Below are 19654 nucleotides of genomic sequence, written 5' to 3' on the forward strand. Positions count from 1 at the left end.
CCTATAAGCCCTAGACACGCCCTTACCCTTATTACTTTAGGCTCCTATATTTTGTTTGGTTTTGTTATCATGATTACTTGATTTAGTGTGTTTTTCTATATATTTTTAAACATCTCTATGTTTTAGCTAGAGTGCATGAGAAAGTGGTATATTATTATTTGCTCTCTTTTTCTCTTTTTCCTTCTTCAATTAATGAAATAACACTTATATATAGTTAAATGGCTGCCATAGATTAAGAGAATGGCTTTTTTTTGTTGGATTATAAATTATAGATGCTATGTTCTAAGAAGACTTGAACTGATGAGTCCCATGGTCATTGATGGACACACAAGCTGCTCCCTGACATAGCTTAGTGTTTGTGTTTGTGTTTGTAAGAAGTGTATAGTTCCCATAAACAGAACCGGTCCATTCTTAATGTTCATGTTTTTCTCTCTAGTATCTATCAAATTGAAACCGAATCCGAACCAAACAAACTGAACCGAATATAAATTTTATCTTAAGAAAACAAAAACATTAATGGGCTTTAAAAACCAAGTCAACGTTTATAATGGGCTTTTAAAAAGGCCTCAAATTATATTCTGTTAGAGAGTATCTTCTTCATCTCCTTCTGAGATTCCGATCTTCTTCTCCGACTCTCTTACGTAATGTCGTGATATGTTCAATAAGCTTTCTTCAATGGCGTATGGTTCTTTCGGCGTCTCATCAAAAGCTTTAGTCTTCTGCCGTCCTTGCTATGGCTCCATTAGAGATCTCTCTTTCTCCCTCCGAACGTCTACAGTTTCGTCTCCCGCTCTTTTTTTCCCCCTTTTTTTGAAACTCTATGAATTCAAGTTCCATCTTCTTTGGTTTTCACCTTCAACGTCGTGTCTAACAACGACCTTTAAATGGGAATTTAACAGATTGGGCATTGCGGATGTGTTGGAGCTATCGCAGCACCTAGAAATGTAGTGAAACCACGCAAGGAAGAGAGCCGTGGTAGTTACCATTTTCGAAGATTCTGATTCTGTTCACAATTCAATAAAAAGGTGCGATTTTGATTCTAACGAAGTGGGAAATTTTTGTTTTTGGTTATGTAAAAAAAACGATTGAAGATTTTAGTGGAGCAAGGAAGAGTAATAAGGATAAATCTATGCCGTGGAAGAAGATGGATGCTAATGAATTTGGTATTCAGAGGTCAATGATCCCAGATTCTACACGGATGGTTCTCAATAAACTCAAAAAGAAAGGTTTGCTTTTTATACGCTCTTACTTAGTGAATTGAGTAGCTTTTATTGGAAAGAGGACTGAGTTATATTGGGGTTTCTTTTGAACTGTGCCTTACAATTTGTGTGTTTTGGTTGCTTTAATATAATGTGTGCATACCCTCATTAGCTCTTGAGATGGCTTCAACTCTGGTTTTATTTTTATGGAGTAATGTATGGGGAACATTGGCTCTAGGCTTTCTTCAGAAAACTTAATCTTTAGGCCAGATCCTGAAATGTGGTTATTTGCTATGATGTTCCAGGATTTCAAGTTTACCTAGTTGGAGGTTGTGTTCGGGATCTTATTCTAGATAGAATCCCCAAGGATTTTGATGTTATCACTACAGCCGAACTAAAGGAGGTTTAAATCAGCTTATGGAACTACACATTAGTCTTTTTTTTTTTTTTTTTTTTATTATGAACCCAATCTTCTTTCGTAACACAATTAAAGTTTTAATCATTACTGTGTGTGTAGGTACGGAAAGTATTTCCCAGCTGTCAAATTGTTGGAAGACGATTTCCCATTTGTCATGTTTATGTTGATGACATTATCATTGAGGTTTGTTCAGCATTTCACTCATCTTACTTGCATTTCGTATCTTTTTATCAGTTAAGTACGCGATAACTTAATGGAGGGTTCTTTGATTAGAGGCTGCTGCTCACAATTTCTTTCTCATAATTGTTCCCTAATGAATAGAAAATTTAGTCAGAAAGAACACTTTTTCTTATCTCTCTTTCTCTCATAAAATTGCATGCCAAGGTTTGATGGAGTTCTTACCTTTAACAGGTTTCAAGTTTTAGTACTTCAGCAAGGACTGGTAAAGCGCCCAATAAAAATTTGAGAAAGCCTGCGGGCTGCAATGAGCGTGATTATATCCGTTGGAAGAATTGCTTACAGCGTGATTTTACAGTCAACGGGTAGGCAGTACCTCTCTACCTGTGATTCAGATTTATTTGTGATTTGATATCCATATGCAGCATTCTTGAGCAAGCATATTTTCGATTTCTCAGGTTGATGTTTGATCCATCGGAGAATGTAGTGTATGATTATATAGGAGGAGTTGAAGATTTAAGGAATTCTAAAGTAGGTTTTGCATTTTAAGCTACCATGCTTTATAGAAATCAACTGACATGTGAATGATTTGGTATCATCAGTCCTAATCTGTCAAAGTTTGCTATGTAGGTGAGAACAGTATCTGCGGCAAAGCTTTCATTTGTCGAAGATACAGGTTGGTTGCAGATGCAATGTATAATTCATTGATATGAAATCTATCTGTTTGAAAAGGCTTCAAAAGGTAACCGTGTTCACTTTACAGCTCGCATTTTACGTGCAATTAGGATTGCAGCGAGGTTAGGATTCAGCTTGACCAAAGACGTTGCTATTTCTGTGAAGGAGCTTTCTTCTTCTTTGCTGAGACTTGACCCTGTATATCTCGTTCCCTTCTCTTCCCTCCTGTTCGTTTTTTTTAATGTTAGCTTAGGACTAATCATTTTCTATTGTCTTCTAATAATTTTGCAGTCAAGGATTCGGATGGAAATCAATTATATGCTGGCTTATGGGTCTGCAGAAGCTTCTTTACGCTTATTATGGAGATTTGGGCTCATGGAAATTCTTTTACCTATCCAGGTATGCTGATATTTTCTCAAGCAGTGTGGTGTGGCATTATCGCGTGAACATTGACTTGAGTGCTTTCCATTGTTCACATCTAAATAACTTATCTGTTCACAGGCATCTTATCTGGTTTCGCAAGGGTTTCGGAGGCGTGATGGAAGGTCCAACATGCTTCTGGTACATATTTTTTTGGCGTTCTCAGTTAGTGTCTAGTACTAGTAACACGAAAAAGTGAATTTATGGCAACATAGCGCTAACAGATTAAAGCCTTTCTGTTGCAGTCACTATTTCGCAACCTTGACCGACTTGTAGCACCTGATCGACCATGCCACGAGTTCCTCTGGTGAGAAATCTCCTTTGGTGCATCTATCTTAGTAATTGGTTTTGCCAAGTTAACAATATCGGGGACTAATGACCTCAGGATTGGGATCTTAGCATTCCACAAAGCATTGGTTGATAAGCCTCGGGATCCCACGGTAGTAGCTTGCTTCTGTCTTGCCATCTACAGTGAACTATCTTTAGCAGAAGCCATCAAAATTGCAAGGAGCAACTCTAAACCGCACAACTCAAACTTCCAAGAACTGTCCGGTCATGAGAAAGACATTGTTGACTCAAACAGTAAACTAGCGCAGCAGGTCTTGAACTTAGCAGAGTCTATAAGATCAGTTGCACGTAAATTGAATGATCGAGATTACATAGCTAACGCAATGAGCCAATACCCGCAAGCACCGGACTCTGATATGGTACACACATATTTTTAGTAAACAATAGCACCTACTGAAATGTTTCATGTCTCTTCATTGGGATTATTTATTGGTTTTCTCAGGTTTTCATGTCAAGACCTGTGTTGGAGAGAGTGGAGAAAATGTTTGGAAATGTAAGAAGAAAGGGAAGCCAAGAGAGAGATGGTGTCCCAAGTTTAGAGCGTAGGATAGATTACAAGTCTCTTGCTCTTGGAGACTTTCACGAAACACGTCGTGTATTTGCTAGGATTGTTTTTGATACCGTTTACCCTCCAACTTAATAACCCCACCAAATTTTTCTTTCAAATTCGTTGTAAGAAATTATCTCTTCAAATTTTGTAGTATTGGTTATAAAAACTTAAAAGCTAACTGTCAATTTTATCTCTTCAAATTTGTAGTATTGGCAGTGAATTTATATTGTCTAATTTATATGTGAAGTGGTAATCCGGAGAGAAAACCACGGCAGTTACTTTGGCAAACAATGGAGAATCTGGCAGTGGAAGGGTTTTATTAGAATAGATCAAGAGTGGTTTTGGGAGATTTCAATGAGATTGAAAACAACTCAGAAAAGTTTGGGGGTCCTTAAACCAAAATTTGTCAACTTTAGGAGGTTGTTGAGTATTTGAGGTCTTCATGAGGTTAAAGCATATGGTGGGCCATACACTTGGATAGGTAACAGAAGCACTGGTACCATTAAGTGCAAGTTGGATAGAGTACTGGCAACTGCAGATTGGAGAGAGCAATTCCCGAAAGCCATTGCGCAACTGCTTGACTGGGTGGGCTCTGATCATAAGCCATTATTGCTCCAAACAGAAGACAATCGATGGAGGGGTACCAAACTTTTTAGGTATGATAATCGGTGGAGAACAAATGAAGAAGTTCAAAGGCTCATTCAACATACATGGCTTCATGAATGTCAGCAGTTACCACCACACCAGTTCAGAGAAGCACTGTTGAGATGCAGGAATAGTCTGTCTCGCTGGAAGTCGGACCAAAATCTTAATTCGAGGAAAAATATCCAGCAACTGTGTTTTGCTCTCCAAACAGCGTATGCTTCCCACCCTATTGATTTTCACTATATTACCGATTTAAAGCTTAAACTGCAACAAGAATACAGGAAGGAAGAGGAGTATTGGTGTTCCAAAAGCAGAAAACAATGGATGAATGTAGGAGACAAAAATACCAAATTTTTCCATGCAAAAACCAAGCAGAGAAGAAGCTATAATCGAATTACCTCTATTCAAGATGCAAATGGAAATGTTCATCAAACAGATGAAAAGGTTCAAGAGGTAATAAATTCATATTTCTCTGACCTCTATTCCTCTTCTGGTAGTGAACACCTTGATGCCATTCTCCAGCACTTGCAACCAAGAGTCACACAGGAGATGAACCAACAACTCACTGCCTTAGTAACTGAGAAAGAAATCTATGATGCTCTATCTAGCATGAACGTTGACAAAGCACCAGGTCTTGATGGTCTAAGCGCGGGATTCTACAAATATCATTGGAATGATATCAAACCAGGTGTGATCAAGTTTATTACTCATTTTTTTGATACTGGTTATCTAGACCCGCAACTAAACCATACACATATCTGCCTTATTCCCAAAGTTGCCTCACCCACCCAAGTAAAAGATTTTAGAACGATTAGTTTATGCAATATAGCATATAAGCTAATCTCTAAAATCTTGGCAGAAAGACTTAAACCCTGGTTGCATTCTCTGATATCTGAATTTCCATATGCATTCATCCCTGGCAGATTAATTACAGATAATATTATTATTACCCATGAGCTCCTCCATTCATTGAGCACAAAAAAAATCAAGACTCCCTTCATGGTGTTAAAGTTAGAAGCTTTTGATAAAATTGAATGGAATTATATTGCGGCTATTCTAAAAAGATTAGGTTTTGCAGATAAGTGGTGCCAGTGGGTCATGAAGTGCATCACAACAGTCTCCTATTCAGTGCTTCTTAATGGCTCCCCCTCCAAAAAGCTCATACCACAAAGAGGTCTTCAACAAGGTGACCCTCTCTCACCTTATCTCTACTTACTATGTACAGAAGGATTATCTGCTTTAATTTCAGAAGCAGTCAAAGCAAATCACATTCATGGTTTCAAAGCAAGTAGGAATGGCCCTGTTATATCCCATTTGTTCTTTGATGATGATTCCCTTATATTTTGTAAAGCTGATGAAGAAGAATGCCAAAGAGTTATCAATTTACTAAGGATATATGCAGCAACGTCAGGCCAACATGTCAACTTCCAAAAGTTGGCTATTCAATTTGGTAAGACTGTCCACCCAAATGTCCAGCAGAGTATTATGAATTCTCTAGGGATTAATAAAAATGGCGGGTTCGGGAAATATCTGGGTTTGCCAGAAGTGATAGGGCGAAATAAAGAAAATGTTTTTGCTTATATATCGCAGAAAGTGCAAAACAAGTTGAATAGCTGGTATTCTAAACTCTTATCTCCAGGAGGGAAGGAAGTATTAATTAAAGTTGTTGTTACTGCTCTTCCTACTTATGCAATGTCTTGTTTTTTGCTACCTCAGAAAATCAAAAATCATCTACAGGACAAATCATGAAGTTTTTGTGGTCTAGAGCAAAAGACAAGAACAAAATACCTTGGATTTCTTGGGACAAGATGACCAAGCTGAAGCAATATGGAGGAATGGGATTCAAAGATCTTCTTCACTTCAACATTGCCTTATTAGCGAAACAGACATGGAAAATGCTTAAGGAACCTCAATCCCTTCTTGCAAGAGTCCTCCAAGCTAAGTACTTTTCACAATCGGTGTTGATGGATGCAAAGCTGGGACATCGGCCTAGTCATGCCTGGAGAAGCATATACCAAGGTATACAACTTGTCCAACAAGGCCTCAAATGGAGAGTAGGAGATGGTAACACTGTGAGAATATGGCAAGATCCGTGGATTGATAACCCTCCTCGTCCAGCCAGGAGAGCAAATCCAGATCAGACAAATCAAAACTCACTCAAGGTGGTGGATCTTCTAACACCAAGCACGAATCAGTGGAATGAGGAGAAATTACGCGACTTAGTGTACCCACAAGATATTAGCCATATTCGGAGGATCAGACCACGTCTCGCCAAGGTACATGATATTCCTATTTGGACGTTTACCAAAAATGGTCATTATTCAGTAAAGTCAGGTTACCATCAACTCACAAAAGTGGAGGAAGAGTCTATCCCAATAGTAAATAAACTTTGGAAATCATTGTGGTCTTTGCATGTTCCACCGAAAATCAAGCACTTTTGGTGCAGAGCCCTTCATAATGCTCTTCCGGTTGCTGAGACATTGGTATTGAGGAACATAAATATTCCACGAGAATGTCATTTTTGTGGAGAAGCACAAGAGATCATCATACACCTCCTTTTCCACTGGAGAATATCAAGAGAAGTTTGGGAGCTTTCTCTTGTGCCTATCAATGCAGGTCAGCTAGACTCTCACAATTCTCTTGCTAAAATTATTCAGATTCTCATCTCAGCGGAAAACGTAGCCTCCCCAAAGGAGTACATTTTCCCATTCATTGGCTGGCGGATTTGGAAAGCTCGCAATGACCTTCTTTACAACAACAAAAGATGGTCCATCCCCAATATTATACGCAAAGCCCTCATGGATTTTAGACTATGGAAGGAGGCGAACAATGGCTTGTTGACTCACGACAATAAGCATGAACAGCAGAAGAAGACTAATATAGCCACCAAAGGTGCTGTTTTAAACCAAACTAATTCCCTCTATTGTTATACAGATGAGTCATGGCTAAATAATCAAAGCAGAGCTGGGATAGGATGGACAATGCACAATACTCAGGGCAAATGTATTCTCAAAGGATCCTCATCAATTGAACCCATCAATTCAGCTCTTGAAGCACAAGCCATTGCGATCAAAGAGGCACTCCTCCAGGTCAAGTGTTTGGACTACCATCCAGTAGTTTTCTGTGGAGACTCGAAGACCATTTATACATATCTACAGAAAGCTAAAAAGCAAGGCAAGCCACCGGATGAGATTGCAAAAGTTCAAGGCTATTTGGAAGACATATTTGCGTTGTCCACTAGTCTCCATCATTTCACATTTGTTAGTAGGACATCAAATGCATTTGCTGATGTATTAACTAAAAAAACTAGAATTGAAAACTCTCTAATGGTTATCTCTTGAGTCTGTTAATCATGTAAAACTCTGTTCTTTTTCACTTTAATGGAAAGAAATGTTGGCCGACTAAAAAAAAGATAAGAGATACTGTTGGAACAAACGTGGATAAGGGTTGGGGCGGCCTTGGGGCGAACATGCTGACGTGGTGGATAGTGGACTAGTCGTTTGAGCTTTCAAAATATTTCCATGATGTCTAAAATGTACTTGCATTCACAGAGAGATAATGAGTTAAATCTTTTATTTTTTATATTTTGTGTGAGCATCTAAGTCATGAATAGATTATGCATGATGTGTTCATAGAGTATATGATATATCTTATTCAAAAGTGGGTTAGGCTTCCATAAATGATAAAACAAGTACAAGAAAAACATGGACGACGGACTATAGATAAGATTCGCTAATATTTTAATGTCAAAATGTGCAATTATTATCTTTTGACGTAAAAGAGAAAATCTAGTAATTTCGCAGTCCATCGTAAGCATATCTTGAGAGTGACATGAGTCGAACCTACTAAGCCAGCGCCCAGCGGTTTCACAAAATTCCAAACAATGTAGTGTCACCACTTGCTTCTAATAAGGAAATTTACAGGTTCAACTACTTGATTGGTTTCCCATCAATTGATAACGTTATTTGCAAGATGTACTTCTAGACAGTAGCAGATCTAGAAAAAAAATTTAGTCAAATTTTAAGGGCAAATTTTAACTGAAACGGAAAAAAAAAATTATAAGAATTCAAGTTTTTTGGTGAAAAATATAACTCAAATTTTATTTAAGAAAGACAACCTATTTAAAAAAAATTAGTTAATTTTTTAAGTAACACAATGCTATTAAAAGTATACGGGTTGTAATATTGGTAAAATAAATAGACAAATTGGACTTTTAACTTGGGTTTGTATAGATTGGAAGACGCATTTGATGTAAAAAACGTGTGAATATAGAAAAAACTGAGTAACAAGGGTAAAAAAGAATTTATTACCAAAATCATAATTCAAAACTGTTATAAAATAACATTTGTCTAAAAAATTTGACAGTAGCAACTGCTCCTCCCTACTCTAACGTGGATCCGCCGTTCCTTCTAGATGGATCCCATGTTACAATGATAGTTGCAAATCCCAAATTGTTTATTGTCCTCAGGAATCTGATTACTTTAAAGGTTATAATGTTTTTTTTTTTTTGTCATTTTTATATTTTAGTCTGTGTTTTTAAAATATACTCTTAAGATTTATGCAGAAAAAAGTTAGGCGTATATTATGATATATGCAGATCCTGATGAATCTGTATGAATGACAGATTGTGACTTGTGAGATCTTTTTAAAGTGATTGCTTTAGGACGGACATTCACAAATAGATGATAGAAAAATGAAATAAAAAAGTTTCCACTAACTTTATTAATAGACAAATGAAAAAGCTGCGGCTAGCTTATGCAATCGCACCTAGCTCTTTTGCCAAAAACGTTGTCTCCAAAGTTTTGATTTATTAAGTGATCGGCGGTTCTAGTTTTCTATCCTCGTTTTGCTTAATTACGTTGACAAAACTATATAAAAAGATTTCTATGAGAAAAATGGTGAGAACTATGGCCATCCGTTGTGATACATATACAACATGTACATGAAATAATAGGCTGTGCAAAATTCATAGATTTTGAAATAAATGTTTGAAATCTATATGGATTTGTAAATTCTAAAAATCAAAAAACATGAATTTTGAAATAAATGTTTTATCTTTGGATTTGAATCTTTCTATTTTGCAATTTCAAATTCATTCAAATCCATTTAAAACATAATGTGGATTTTGAAATCCAAAAACAAATCATTAAATGAATAACATAGTATTTTAACAAGAATTTGTAAATCATAGAACCAATAACACATAATTTTGATAAGTATTTTAAAATCAATGATTGAATAACACATGAATTTTGTTTGGATTTCCAAATCCATTAAAATCATAGAACCAATAAACCCCTCTAAACTAAGTTAAAACAAACAAATTAAGAGGCTTAAAACCAACATTAACCGTTACACAGTTTGTAAATTTATTGAATCAGATGACAACAACAAACATGTTTTATCCTAACTATTCCTTTGATTAAATTAGACAATCAATTAAATGATTAGCTAATGAAGAAAGTGGAGGATGATGTTAACTTGGGATTGGCGCGAAATCAAGAAAAAAAAAGCTTCAAAGAGAGAAAGGAGCACACAAGTTTTTCTGATTGGACAAAGAAAAGAACACAAAAAAAAAAAAGCCTATCCACAATCCACTTCTCCTCCTCCTCTTCTATTACCAATACCAACGAACCTTCCCCTTTCTCTCTGTCGGTTCCTCTTCTTTTTATTTTACACTACTAAAAGACTTTGGAATTTACTTAAAAAGTTTTCATTTTTATTTTTCATAAAAGAACGAACACTTTGCTCAATCAAAATTCACAGTCTTCGATCTCGCTAAAGGCGAAACCTTTCGCTCCTTATCTGATTCCTCTCTTGAAACCCCGGTTCCAGTTCTCGAGGGTTTTGTAAAACGAGGTTTGGATTTTTCTTCTTCTTCTTCTTCTTGTATTACATTTTTGTTTCTTCTTCCAATTTTTTTTTTTTTATAATGTAGTAGTAGAGTTCTGCTAATCTCTCTACTTGTGAATTGCTATCCTAATCTTGGGTTATCGCTTGTTTTTTCTAATTTAATTTTCTTCGGACACTCTCCAATGCAACAGTTTCTGGGTTACTTACACTCTGTTTGATTTTTCTTTTCTTCTTCCTCTTCTTCCAATTCTTGTGTTTGTGTTTTGATATTGAAGACATCGAGTCTTTGCGTCCTCAAAAATCTGTAGTGTTTTTTTCTTGCAGTGGGATTATATACCCAAATTAGAGTTTACAATTAGAGAAAAAGTTGGCAATTTGGATATATGACTGTGTTGTTTGCCTACCTTGTGTTTAGGATTCTGTCTTTTATCTTATCTGTTGTTATATGTAATATGTACACCCTTTTTTGGTATAGTTTCATTGATTGAATGTGTTGCAGATTTTGATCTCAAGTTTTGGATCTTTGCTCAATTTGTTAACAACATCTCTCTGATACTAGGTGTATGTAGTAAGTTTGATTTGAGCAAGCTCCCATGTCTGCTCATGTTTCTTCTTAACTTGTCTCTTAAGGTATATGTTCTTTTTTTTTACATGTGGCCACCTAGATTGCATCAATCCATGGACGTTGATAAAACGAGGATTTCATCTGGCTATGCCAAGCCTCCTTGGATTTTCAAAGGAAGGCAAGAAAAACTCTACTTTTTTTTTTTTGTAGCTTTTCTAAGATTTTTCTCAAGCCTTCTTCTAGTGTCTGCGTTGCTGAATTTTCATCTTTAATGTGCTTTCAGTGCGTTGTACCAGATTCATCTTGTGAAGGCTGCAACAGCTCGAGCATTCATCCCCAAAGAGTTTCGACTAGTTGAAGCTTTTGGGTAAAAAGCATTTGTCTAGGCTCTCATTGCTGTTTATTATCCTTCTTATAACTGCTTTGACCATTACTGTTTCTTATATGCTTGTCAGATACACTCTTGGTGGGTTTTTCCTTGCTAGCTACGATGATAGTCCCGCTGGTGTCTTTGACGAGGTCTCTTCTTTTCATTCCTCTTCTCCCTACTGACTCAAACTTATCATCCTACAACATTCTTTGATCGTTTCTCTTGCTTTTTTTGTTGCTTTTTCCAGCTTGTTGTAATTGCAGGGATTGTATGGAACCCTCCTACATCATGCGCGTATGTTTTTGTCTCCCCTTCTTGCACTAGTATAATCATTCTTTAGTAAAGCTTAAGGTGGCCTAGTTGGGGAATATTCTGTTAAATAGATTCATGCTTTATCAACTGGAATAAATATCTCGTTTATATTTCAGATGGGCTGCGAGGGTGCTTGTGAACAGCGATGAGGCTTGTCATCATGGACGCAAGGTAGGTGGGTCTACTTTTGTCTCTTTGCTCTCTAATAATGGAATGAAGAGAGATTAGAGAGTAATAATGCATTATTATATGACATGGTGGTGTTGCAGGAAGTAGGACTCCCAAGCCAAGTTGCAAGATTTTCAAAAGTTAGTGTCACTTTGGTCTTTAAAGTTGATTTAGCTTTTAATAATTACTGATTAGTCTCTCAATATGTTTCTTTTTAACTACCAATTGAGGAAAACAATATTACTTCTGTCTACTTAAAGTGGAGACATTGCAATTATTCACTACAAAATATATTCTTCCTAAAATCTTGGAAAATGGGATGAAACATGTGTCTTGATTGTTCTTTTAGGTACTGTGTTGAGTAAAAGTGATTTCTGTGTTTGTGAACAGAAAATCACTGCAGTTCCAAAGCGAAAAAGGGACAGGGCTTTTGGTTTCTTGGACACATTTGGGTTGGGAACTACTCTGGCTCATCCTGAGGATATGGTGGAGGTTAAAGTTAGTGAAGTTGATGCTGCTGCTTCTGCAGATATCTGCAACATCCAAATTAGATCAGACGGTTAGTTCTTTGTTTCTTGGCCTAACTTAACTTAAGCCTCTAACGCTCTAAGTAATATGTTCTGAGAAAACTGATGTCATGCTTTGATATCTAACTATGGTTTCAAACTGACCAACTTAAATTTAGAGACCAAAGTCGGAAACTGGATGGGACCTGCAATCAAAATGGCTCTCCCGAGTTTTAGGTAAAAGTATGGTTCTTTTGATTGTTTGTTATAAGAGACTTGGCTTGTAAGCTCATCAAGAATGTCAAATTATGGCAGTGGCAATACAAAGTACAACTCAAACCTGCTCAAATACTCATGCCATCTCCACTGCAGGTGTTATTACTGCTTCCACTTTAGAACAATCTATCAATAGAATTGCGACAAACACTTGTTAAAAGGAATTTTGTATTGAATCTTGCAGGGTGAGGCCGGTGAGACCTGCGGTTGTATCAGGAGCTTCGGAAGATGAGACAAAATTTTTGTCAGAATGTAATCAGACATCACAAGAGTCGCTTGAAAATGAAAGGCGGTTAAGCATTGCTGTGATGCTATCGAAACCAATCATAGCTCTTCAATTCAAATGCTTAACAATGCAAGTAGAAGCTCCTGTTGTAATTTACCCTTCAAAGTAAACACAACACTCAAATTCCAAGAACATACAACTTCCTTCCTACAAGGTTTTACATCTTTACAAAAACAAATCTTTCTGCTTTTCGGATTCTTTTTTCTGCCGATCAAATAAGCCATTCTTAGGATAAGCCTTTTGCCAAAATCTATTTTTTTTTATACTTACATAAGCTCAACAATTCCTGGTAAAATATCAGAACTCTTCAGGAAGAGGATGACCGTTCAGGAACGCCTTGAAAAGCACAAGTGATCTCTCAGGCTGTGAGAATGGGACCTCGTGTGAAGCTCCTCGCACCGTTGCAAATGACAAGACATTACCATAGACTTGAGTCCACCCGCCAACCTGAAACACCAAAAGCAATGTGTTAGTTTGTTTTTCATCGTTCTCTTTGTACTATTAGAGAATGTTGTTTCTTTACCTGCTGTCCTGCAAACCAGACTCGATAAGGCACACTTGTTCTCAGTCCTAGTTGTTTGGCCAATCTGCTCACTAAGGTTCTACTTCCGGTCAAAGGGATCACAGAATCTTGATCTCCACTGTTCTTACAAGAAAACATCCACCAATTAAATCATGAAGATAAGTACTGTTTAACAGAGACATTGATATATTACCTGTAGACAAGAACTGGAACTCCAGCTCTAACAAGGCTCCCTACGATATTAATCGTTGGTTTTTCCACATCAAGCAATTGGTAATCAAGCACACTGTCATAATCAAGAGAAAACCAAAAACAAAGACCATTTTTGTTCAATAACTACTACACATTAATTGCAGTCATCTGCAAAACTGTTGGAGAAGAAAAGGATTACTAACTTGCTGCAAACTGTCCATTCACGTACTCCAATGAGCCGAGCATGAAGAGCTTCTTGGACATCTCTTCGGTTTAGATAGTTCACGGTCTCATCTTCGACACAGACATCCACAGATTCTCCCACTTGCTGTTCATTCCAAAGAATAAAACAAAGTTCATAAACACAGTCACAGAGAAAATAACAAAGCTCAAAATATTTATGTTTGTTATGTTGTGTTGTGACTCACGTTAGGGCTTACTACTTTGGATTGAGATAGCACAGAGGGAATGCAGACATCGAGAGTAACATCATATTTGTCGACAAATCGACTTGTCTCAGTGCTAACTTGACTCATCACTTTAGAGCATATACTAGACATTGACCCTCTATAGTACTCACTCACATAGCGCGAGTAGTTACAATAAGAAGTAAACATTTTGTACGTCGAATCTGATATCAAGCCATGAGACCAGAAGTACTCAGCCCGCGAATTAAAGTCAGTAGCAAACTCCAGAACCGGATTGCCAATCTACAAAAACCGGATTAAAAACATATAACCATATTGAAATGACAAAACATCTATATATAACCATATTATGACTTACAGCAATTCCTCTGAGATTGAATAAATGATGCTTCTTGTTGTACTGAATCATAAGCTGAGCTAACTGGGGAACATAATGGCCTACATTTGCATCAAAGCATTAGCTACGAAACTTCACAACTAGAGAGCTGACTGAATTAAAAGAGGGAACATTACCAGCATAGCTTTCACCAGTGATGAAGAGACTTCGATTGAGATAATGAGGGAATTTGAGGAACCATCTTTGCAAGAACACAAGGTTGTCTCTAGCTGAAGTGGCAAACCAAAACAAAAGACAAAAAGAGAGTTTGAGAAGTTAAAAGACAAAACAGAAAGAAACAAGAAGAAGAGAATAATAATCCCAGATGTGATCTGCACAAAAGGTCGAATTCTTTTGTTCTTTATTTTTGTCAGAGTCTGAGATGAGACACAAAACAAAGAAACAAAAGCTGAATCTTTTAGTATTTTGGAAAACATATAAATAATATTCCACTTTTTTTTTATTTTCCTGTAAAAAGAAGAACAAAACAAAAGAAATGACATTCACAGGTCACAGTAACACCTATCAATATCATCATAACAAAGAAGCCAAAGCTTTTTTGGTGTGAAAAAGATGTCTTTTTTATTTTATTTCTGGTGGTTACAAAATCGTACTTTTGATTTGTTTCTTTTTTCTGTTGTTGCTGAATTTAGAAAAAGGAAGAAAAAAAAAGACAGAAAAGTATGCAAAGTCTAAATCAATAGATTCAGCAAAGCACAGTTTCTCATAAAATCAAAAACTCAAAAACAAGAAACTTAATATTTAGATTAAGAAATAATTAAAAAGAAGGGTTTAAGGGAGAAGAAGATTAACCAGTGATCTTATCATTGACACCCTCATAAGAAGAGCTCTGAGTTGAATAAGAGAATCCAACTCCAACAGGTGTCTCCAGATACAACATATTAGCCTCTGCAACCACAACCAAACAAAATTTAAAAATCAAGACTTTATAAAAAGTTTGGGTTGTTGAAGAACAAGACTTGATTCTAATTTTAGTAACCTTGGTTCCAGCTATGGTAATTCTTGACCAAGATTGGTCCTTTGGGTCTAAAAGGTCCGTTCTCTGAGAATGCACCAACACCCAAAGATGAACATCCTGGTCCTGCATTTACACTCACATTTCTCATTTTTTCTATGTACTGTCTCTATATAATGTAAATTTGGTGGTTGAGAGAGTGAAGGTTTGAAAGTTGAAACGAACCTCCATTGAGCCAGAGGACGAGAGGCTTAGAGGTTGGATCAGTTTCAGCCTCGGCGAAGTAGTAAAACAGAGCTCTCTGTTTCTTGTCGTCCACAGTGACATAACCGGAGTATTGCTGAAATCCTACTTGGGGTTGACCGGGTAAACTGGTGACCCGATCGGAGGAGTGGGACAGAACACTGGAAGAGCTAAGAAAGAGGATTAGGGCAAAGGAGATTGTTAGCCATTGGAGATGAGGAGGAGGAGACATGATGTCACTTCTTCTTGGTGGTTTGTTTGGTTTGAGAAGAAGGAAGATGACTTTGGTCTTTGTTTTCCCACTTGCTGCTCTGTACATTTATATCAAGATTCACCTTTTTTCTTATGTATCTTTTTATAATGTTTTTACATATGGGTGTTATTTATTGGTAACATTTAACCACATAGGTAACTTATGTATACACCAGTGCGGTAAAAATTAGCGGTACTATTACTATACCGGCCATGAAACCAAGCATGAGCTTGCGGCATTAGCTATGTTAATTTATATACTTTAGCAGCCCACATGAAGTTTGACGGTAGAAAAAACTTTTTTTTATTGATCCTGTGGATTCACCAAATGTTTTTTTCCATAAAACTCATTTATATTGATAGATTTCTTTATTTTTCATTTGTACGTAGCCTAAAATATGCTGGAGTGGCTCTGCATTCAACCGCAAATAAACAATGGTCATCTAATTTCAAAGCATTTCCAACTTATTTTTCTTCAAAATAGAGTAATTCTATATCATAGTTGAAATTTTCTCCAACTCTACTCCATTTCTAAATTTTAATGTAAATTTACTCGTATAGTTGATTGGATTAGCACACACACAAAAAAAAAAGTATACTCCCTAGTCTCTCGCCATGTTTCAAAATATAAGATTTCACATATACTAAGGGGGGTTCTATTCAACTTGGAATATTAGATTGAATACACTCCCTAAGAAATTATTTGTAATTACAATTATATCATTTATAGTTATTAAAAGATTTCTTCTGCGTAAAAATGAAATGATAGGGAGATCTATATAATAAAAAATCATAGAACACATCTAACTTTTTGGACCATTTTTTTTTTGTATAACATATCTAATAATTTGAAACAAAAAGAATATCAAATGTGGACCAAAACACTTTCTAGTGATGGTTTGAATCCAATAAGTATAAAATGGAGGAAATAATCCACATTTCCAATAATGTTTGTACTCCTAAAGTCCACTATTATTATTTTTTCAAAAAGAGAAAAAAGTATAAATAGAAAGGGAAATATATATCTAGAAGATAAAAAGCTACTTTGTGACACTGAAAATTAGATCAAAATAGAGAGACAATTAGCGAATAATCAGCGAATTTACTAATTTTATCACAAAATAATTAATTTTTGATGATGTTTGCAAGTAAGGGAGTGTCATCAGCAAATGGAGCTAGCGTGGCTGGAGTTCACTCAACCAACTCCCACCCCCTCAACTCCGCAACACCAAAAAGTCTCTTTATCCCTTGAGCTCTTTCCTCCGTCGAAGTGTTTTTATCAACTAAATTTTGTTTTTATATTTCTTCCAGATTTCATCAAGAAACTTTTATAATGTTTGACCAGAGATAATATTTGGTAGTTTACAAATAGTATTAGCGTGAGAATGTTGATATATCATTTGAGTATATGTGTTTGTAAACTGCATAACCTCTACGGCTCTATATGAACAACACGGTCAAAGGACTTTCATCTATTACACAATGACAACATTTTTGAAAGTCTGAAACTAACAATATATTACTTCAAAGTTCAAATACAGATAACGTGATTGTTTACATTAAAACACAGCAAAATTCTTTGAATTCAAACATTATTTGGAAACCCTATCCGTTTGTGTTTTGCATTAATGTTAAAATTTTCAAAATACATATGAAAAAATCATTGGAAAGGGCAAGATTTTTAAGAGTCAGATAAACACAGGGATTTAGCATGTAACAGAAATATGAGACCCTAAAGACAATTATATATCTAATTATAAACTTCGGGAGTTTAGAATAAAAGAACGAATACTAGTAGGAAGAAGATGAGTTTGGCCCAGCTATAATTTAAATTTTAGGCATGATAGAGAAATAAGGCCAAACAAATTGAGAACCACAACACAAGAGTGGTATGGTATGCGTGTAAAGGAACTTTTAACAATGGCACTCGCAGAGACCACTGCATGCAATTATGCCTTTCAGCAATTTTATTACTTTTAAGGGTCACTTTTTTCCAGCATATATATATATATATATATATATATAAAAGATTTTTTGAATTATTTTTTTATGGCTTCGTTATTATTTTGCTTCGTAAAATAAAGTACAAGTACTCTAAAATGTAAGTGTCATGATGTGTTCACCTCAATAGTACCATAGTAAGTAACTATGGACAATTCAACATCTAAGTTTATTATCGTGTTCTGCTTAAGAAACCACATGATTGCTATATTCGTATAATCGTATTTATCAAAAGAAAAAACATTGCCAATCGTCACTTGTACCTCCATGAAAAGATCATATTTGTATGAAAACGAACCTTCATTGTGTGTTACTCTTTAGTCGTTTGTCTATTCCGTTTATATATACATTCAGTTGGTAAATTTTGTTGTGGAACGTCAAAAAAAAAAAAAAAAAAAAATCATTGCTGTTTATATCGTCAATACTATGGAGTATTCAGCATCTAAGTTTATAATCGTCACTTGTACCTCCATGAAAATATCTTACATTTGTATGAAAACGAACCTTCATTGTGTGTTACTCTTTAGTCATTGTCTATTCCGATTATATACATTCAGTTGGTAAATTTTGTTGTGGAACGTCAAAAATAATACATAATAATCATTGCTGTTATCTTAGTTTTTAAAAATACAATATCATCACTATGAACAAAAGTAATACTACTATAGTACACTCCCAAGTGATGATCAAAATGGATAAACAGATACAAACAAAAGGTGCGTTGTTTACAGCCAATTTGATGCTTCACGCCAAGCTTTCTCCATCTTTCCCAAGGCCAAATCATTTCTGTTTTTTTTTCGTTTTACTAAATTAAACTCCTCTTCATTCCACCACGCACCCATTGCCGATTTTTTTTTTTTAATTCGGAATTAAGAAACTTATCCCTATTTCTCGACTTGTTTGAAAAATAGGTAAACTGTTACCTTAAATTTTAAAAGTGGTTAAGTTTATTAATGCTCTAGTTTTGTGTTTTTTTTTGGGGGGGGAATGTGTATAGAATCATGTATATACTACTATGCTTTTGGGAACTTTGAGTGTAAGCCAAGTCTTTTTAAAACCTTTTCTCTTATTCTTCGTCGAAGCTTTTTGATGTGTTTTTTATACCCAAATATAAGCTGAGAAAAAAGCTAAATAACTTTCCGATATAAACAAGGAAAAGGAAAAAAATACAAGATAAATATTCTTTTTCTAGGTCTTCAGATAGAAATTCCAAACAAAAACATAAGACGACGATGTAACTTATCGAGCCACATGTATTTTGATTAAGGACAAGATAATACGATAATACACCTAACTCTACGTGTCTAGGACTCGCAAATGATTTAACTTAATGGATTATTATTATTAAGCGAATGTTCTTTTTCCCAGTGGTTTTTTTTCCCAATTAACTAACGAATGTTTCCATGAACAAGAACGCATCAAATGGAAAACATAAACAAGAGTATCAAACATCTTTGTAAGAATGATTTGATTTGACAGGGTTAGATCATACCATTCTTATATTTCAATACGATGTTTAACTTTCTGAACAACGTTTAATGCTTTATAGGATGATTTTCAAGAGAGATATAATTGCTCATTGACACACGTTTGACGTCTTATATGAACGTAGCCATCACGGATCATAGTGATGATGATGACGATGGGGTCAAGGTAACAGTGCTCCCCACTCGAGAATGTCGCCGGAAATTACTCCTATTAGTTCCTAACATTCTCCTCTGAAGTATTAAAGTCACCCATGTCATTTTAAAAGTTCTAGTTTCTCTATTTACAAATGATATTCATTGTTCATAAGAATCTTAATAAATATAAAACCTAACATACAATTTCTTAATCACGCCCATTCTTCAATTGCCGAAGCCTTTGGTTAGTAATTGCTCCATGTATAATATATA

The 19654-nt window shown here is 35.6% G+C and overlaps 3 protein-coding genes and 1 pseudogene across 9 annotated transcripts; 3 read left to right on the top strand and 1 right to left on the bottom strand.

Moving 5' to 3' along the window:
- The first annotated feature begins 590 nt into the window (after window positions 1-590).
- On the top strand, window positions 591-3987 carry LOC104741415 (uncharacterized). Of its 2 annotated transcripts, XM_087482984.1 has the most exons (14): window positions 591-777; window positions 900-975; window positions 1092-1226; window positions 1505-1602; window positions 1717-1800; window positions 2029-2159; window positions 2253-2325; window positions 2425-2470; window positions 2558-2667; window positions 2761-2868; window positions 2971-3030; window positions 3135-3196; window positions 3275-3596; window positions 3680-3987. In XM_087482984.1, exons 1-14 carry the CDS (start codon window positions 655-657, stop codon window positions 3875-3877), a joined length of 1626 nt encoding a protein of 541 aa, XP_087339110.1. In that variant the 5' UTR covers window positions 591-654; the 3' UTR covers window positions 3878-3987. The 2 variants fall into 2 exon arrangements, with proteins under 2 accessions (XP_087339110.1, XP_087339111.1); XM_087482985.1 differs by lacking the exon at window positions 2971-3030.
- A 994-nt stretch (window positions 3988-4981) lies between these two features.
- Window positions 4982-7773, top strand: LOC147928117 (uncharacterized; annotated as a pseudogene).
- Window positions 7774-9943: 2170 nt separating this feature from the next.
- On the top strand, window positions 9944-13354 carry LOC104741417 (protein NEOXANTHIN-DEFICIENT 1). Of its 6 annotated transcripts, none has more exons than XR_015580177.1 (13): window positions 10061-10291; window positions 10785-10853; window positions 10951-11028; window positions 11134-11217; window positions 11306-11369; window positions 11468-11514; window positions 11649-11707; window positions 11802-11840; window positions 12091-12259; window positions 12386-12443; window positions 12522-12578; window positions 12667-12922; window positions 13070-13354. XR_015580177.1 is itself a non-coding variant. In XM_087484793.1 (13 exons), exons 3-12 carry the CDS (start codon window positions 10964-10966, stop codon window positions 12875-12877), a joined length of 849 nt encoding a protein of 282 aa, XP_087340919.1. In that variant the 5' UTR covers window positions 10061-10291; window positions 10785-10853; window positions 10951-10963; the 3' UTR covers window positions 12878-12922; window positions 13070-13354. The 6 variants fall into 6 exon arrangements, 4 of the variants coding, with proteins under 4 accessions (XP_087340918.1, XP_010460583.1, XP_087340919.1 ...); XM_087484793.1 differs by having other exon boundaries at window positions 11649-11703; XR_015580176.1 differs by lacking the exon at window positions 10785-10853 and having other exon boundaries at window positions 9944-10291.
- LOC104741416 (serine carboxypeptidase-like 45) lies at window positions 12837-16084 on the bottom strand. Its single transcript, XM_010462278.3, has 10 exons — window positions 15489-16084; window positions 15288-15389; window positions 15101-15196; window positions 14425-14517; window positions 14270-14349; window positions 13912-14193; window positions 13687-13811; window positions 13485-13577; window positions 13292-13409; window positions 12837-13215 (listed from the first exon to the last, which is right to left on the bottom strand). The coding sequence occupies exons 1-10, from the start codon at window positions 15823-15825 to the stop codon at window positions 13066-13068; spliced, it is 1476 nt and encodes a 491-aa protein (XP_010460580.1). The 5' UTR covers window positions 15826-16084; the 3' UTR covers window positions 12837-13065.
- Window positions 16085-19654: the final 3570 nt, after the last annotated feature.

This window comes from Camelina sativa, chromosome 14, assembly GCF_030686135.1.
Source record: "Camelina sativa cultivar CO46 ecotype springtype chromosome 14, ASM3068613v1".
Lineage (NCBI taxonomy): Eukaryota > Viridiplantae > Streptophyta > Magnoliopsida > Brassicales > Brassicaceae > Camelina > Camelina sativa.

Bases quoted from the DNA above. Each gene is read 5' to 3' on its own strand.
- LOC104741415 (XM_087482984.1), top strand. From the start codon at position 655: ATGTTCAATAAGCTTTCTTCAATGGCGTATGGTTCTTTCGGCGTCTCA. The intron at 2,471-2,557 runs GTTGGTTGCAGA...TTCACTTTACAG, and splicing joins TTCATTTGTCGAAGATACAG to CTCGCATTTTACGTGCAATT. The intron at 3,597-3,679 runs GTACACACATAT...TGGTTTTCTCAG, and splicing joins AAGCACCGGACTCTGATATG to GTTTTCATGTCAAGACCTGT.
- LOC104741417 (XM_087484791.1), top strand. From the start codon at position 10,937: ATGTGGCCACCTAGATTGCATCAATCCATGGACGTTGATAAAACGAGG. The intron at 11,029-11,133 runs GCAAGAAAAACT...ATGTGCTTTCAG, and splicing joins CCTTGGATTTTCAAAGGAAG to TGCGTTGTACCAGATTCATC. The intron at 11,515-11,648 runs GTATGTTTTTGT...TTTATATTTCAG, and splicing joins AACCCTCCTACATCATGCGC to ATGGGCTGCGAGGGTGCTTG.
- LOC104741416 (XM_010462278.3), bottom strand. From the start codon at position 15,825: ATGTACAGAGCAGCAAGTGGGAAAACAAAGACCAAAGTCATCTTCCTT. The intron at 15,390-15,488 runs GTTCGTTTCAAC...GTGTAAATGCAG, and splicing joins CGTCCTCTGGCTCAATGGAG to GACCAGGATGTTCATCTTTG. The intron at 14,350-14,424 runs GTAATGTTCCCT...ATGCAAATGTAG, and splicing joins CACTGGTGAAAGCTATGCTG to GCCATTATGTTCCCCAGTTA.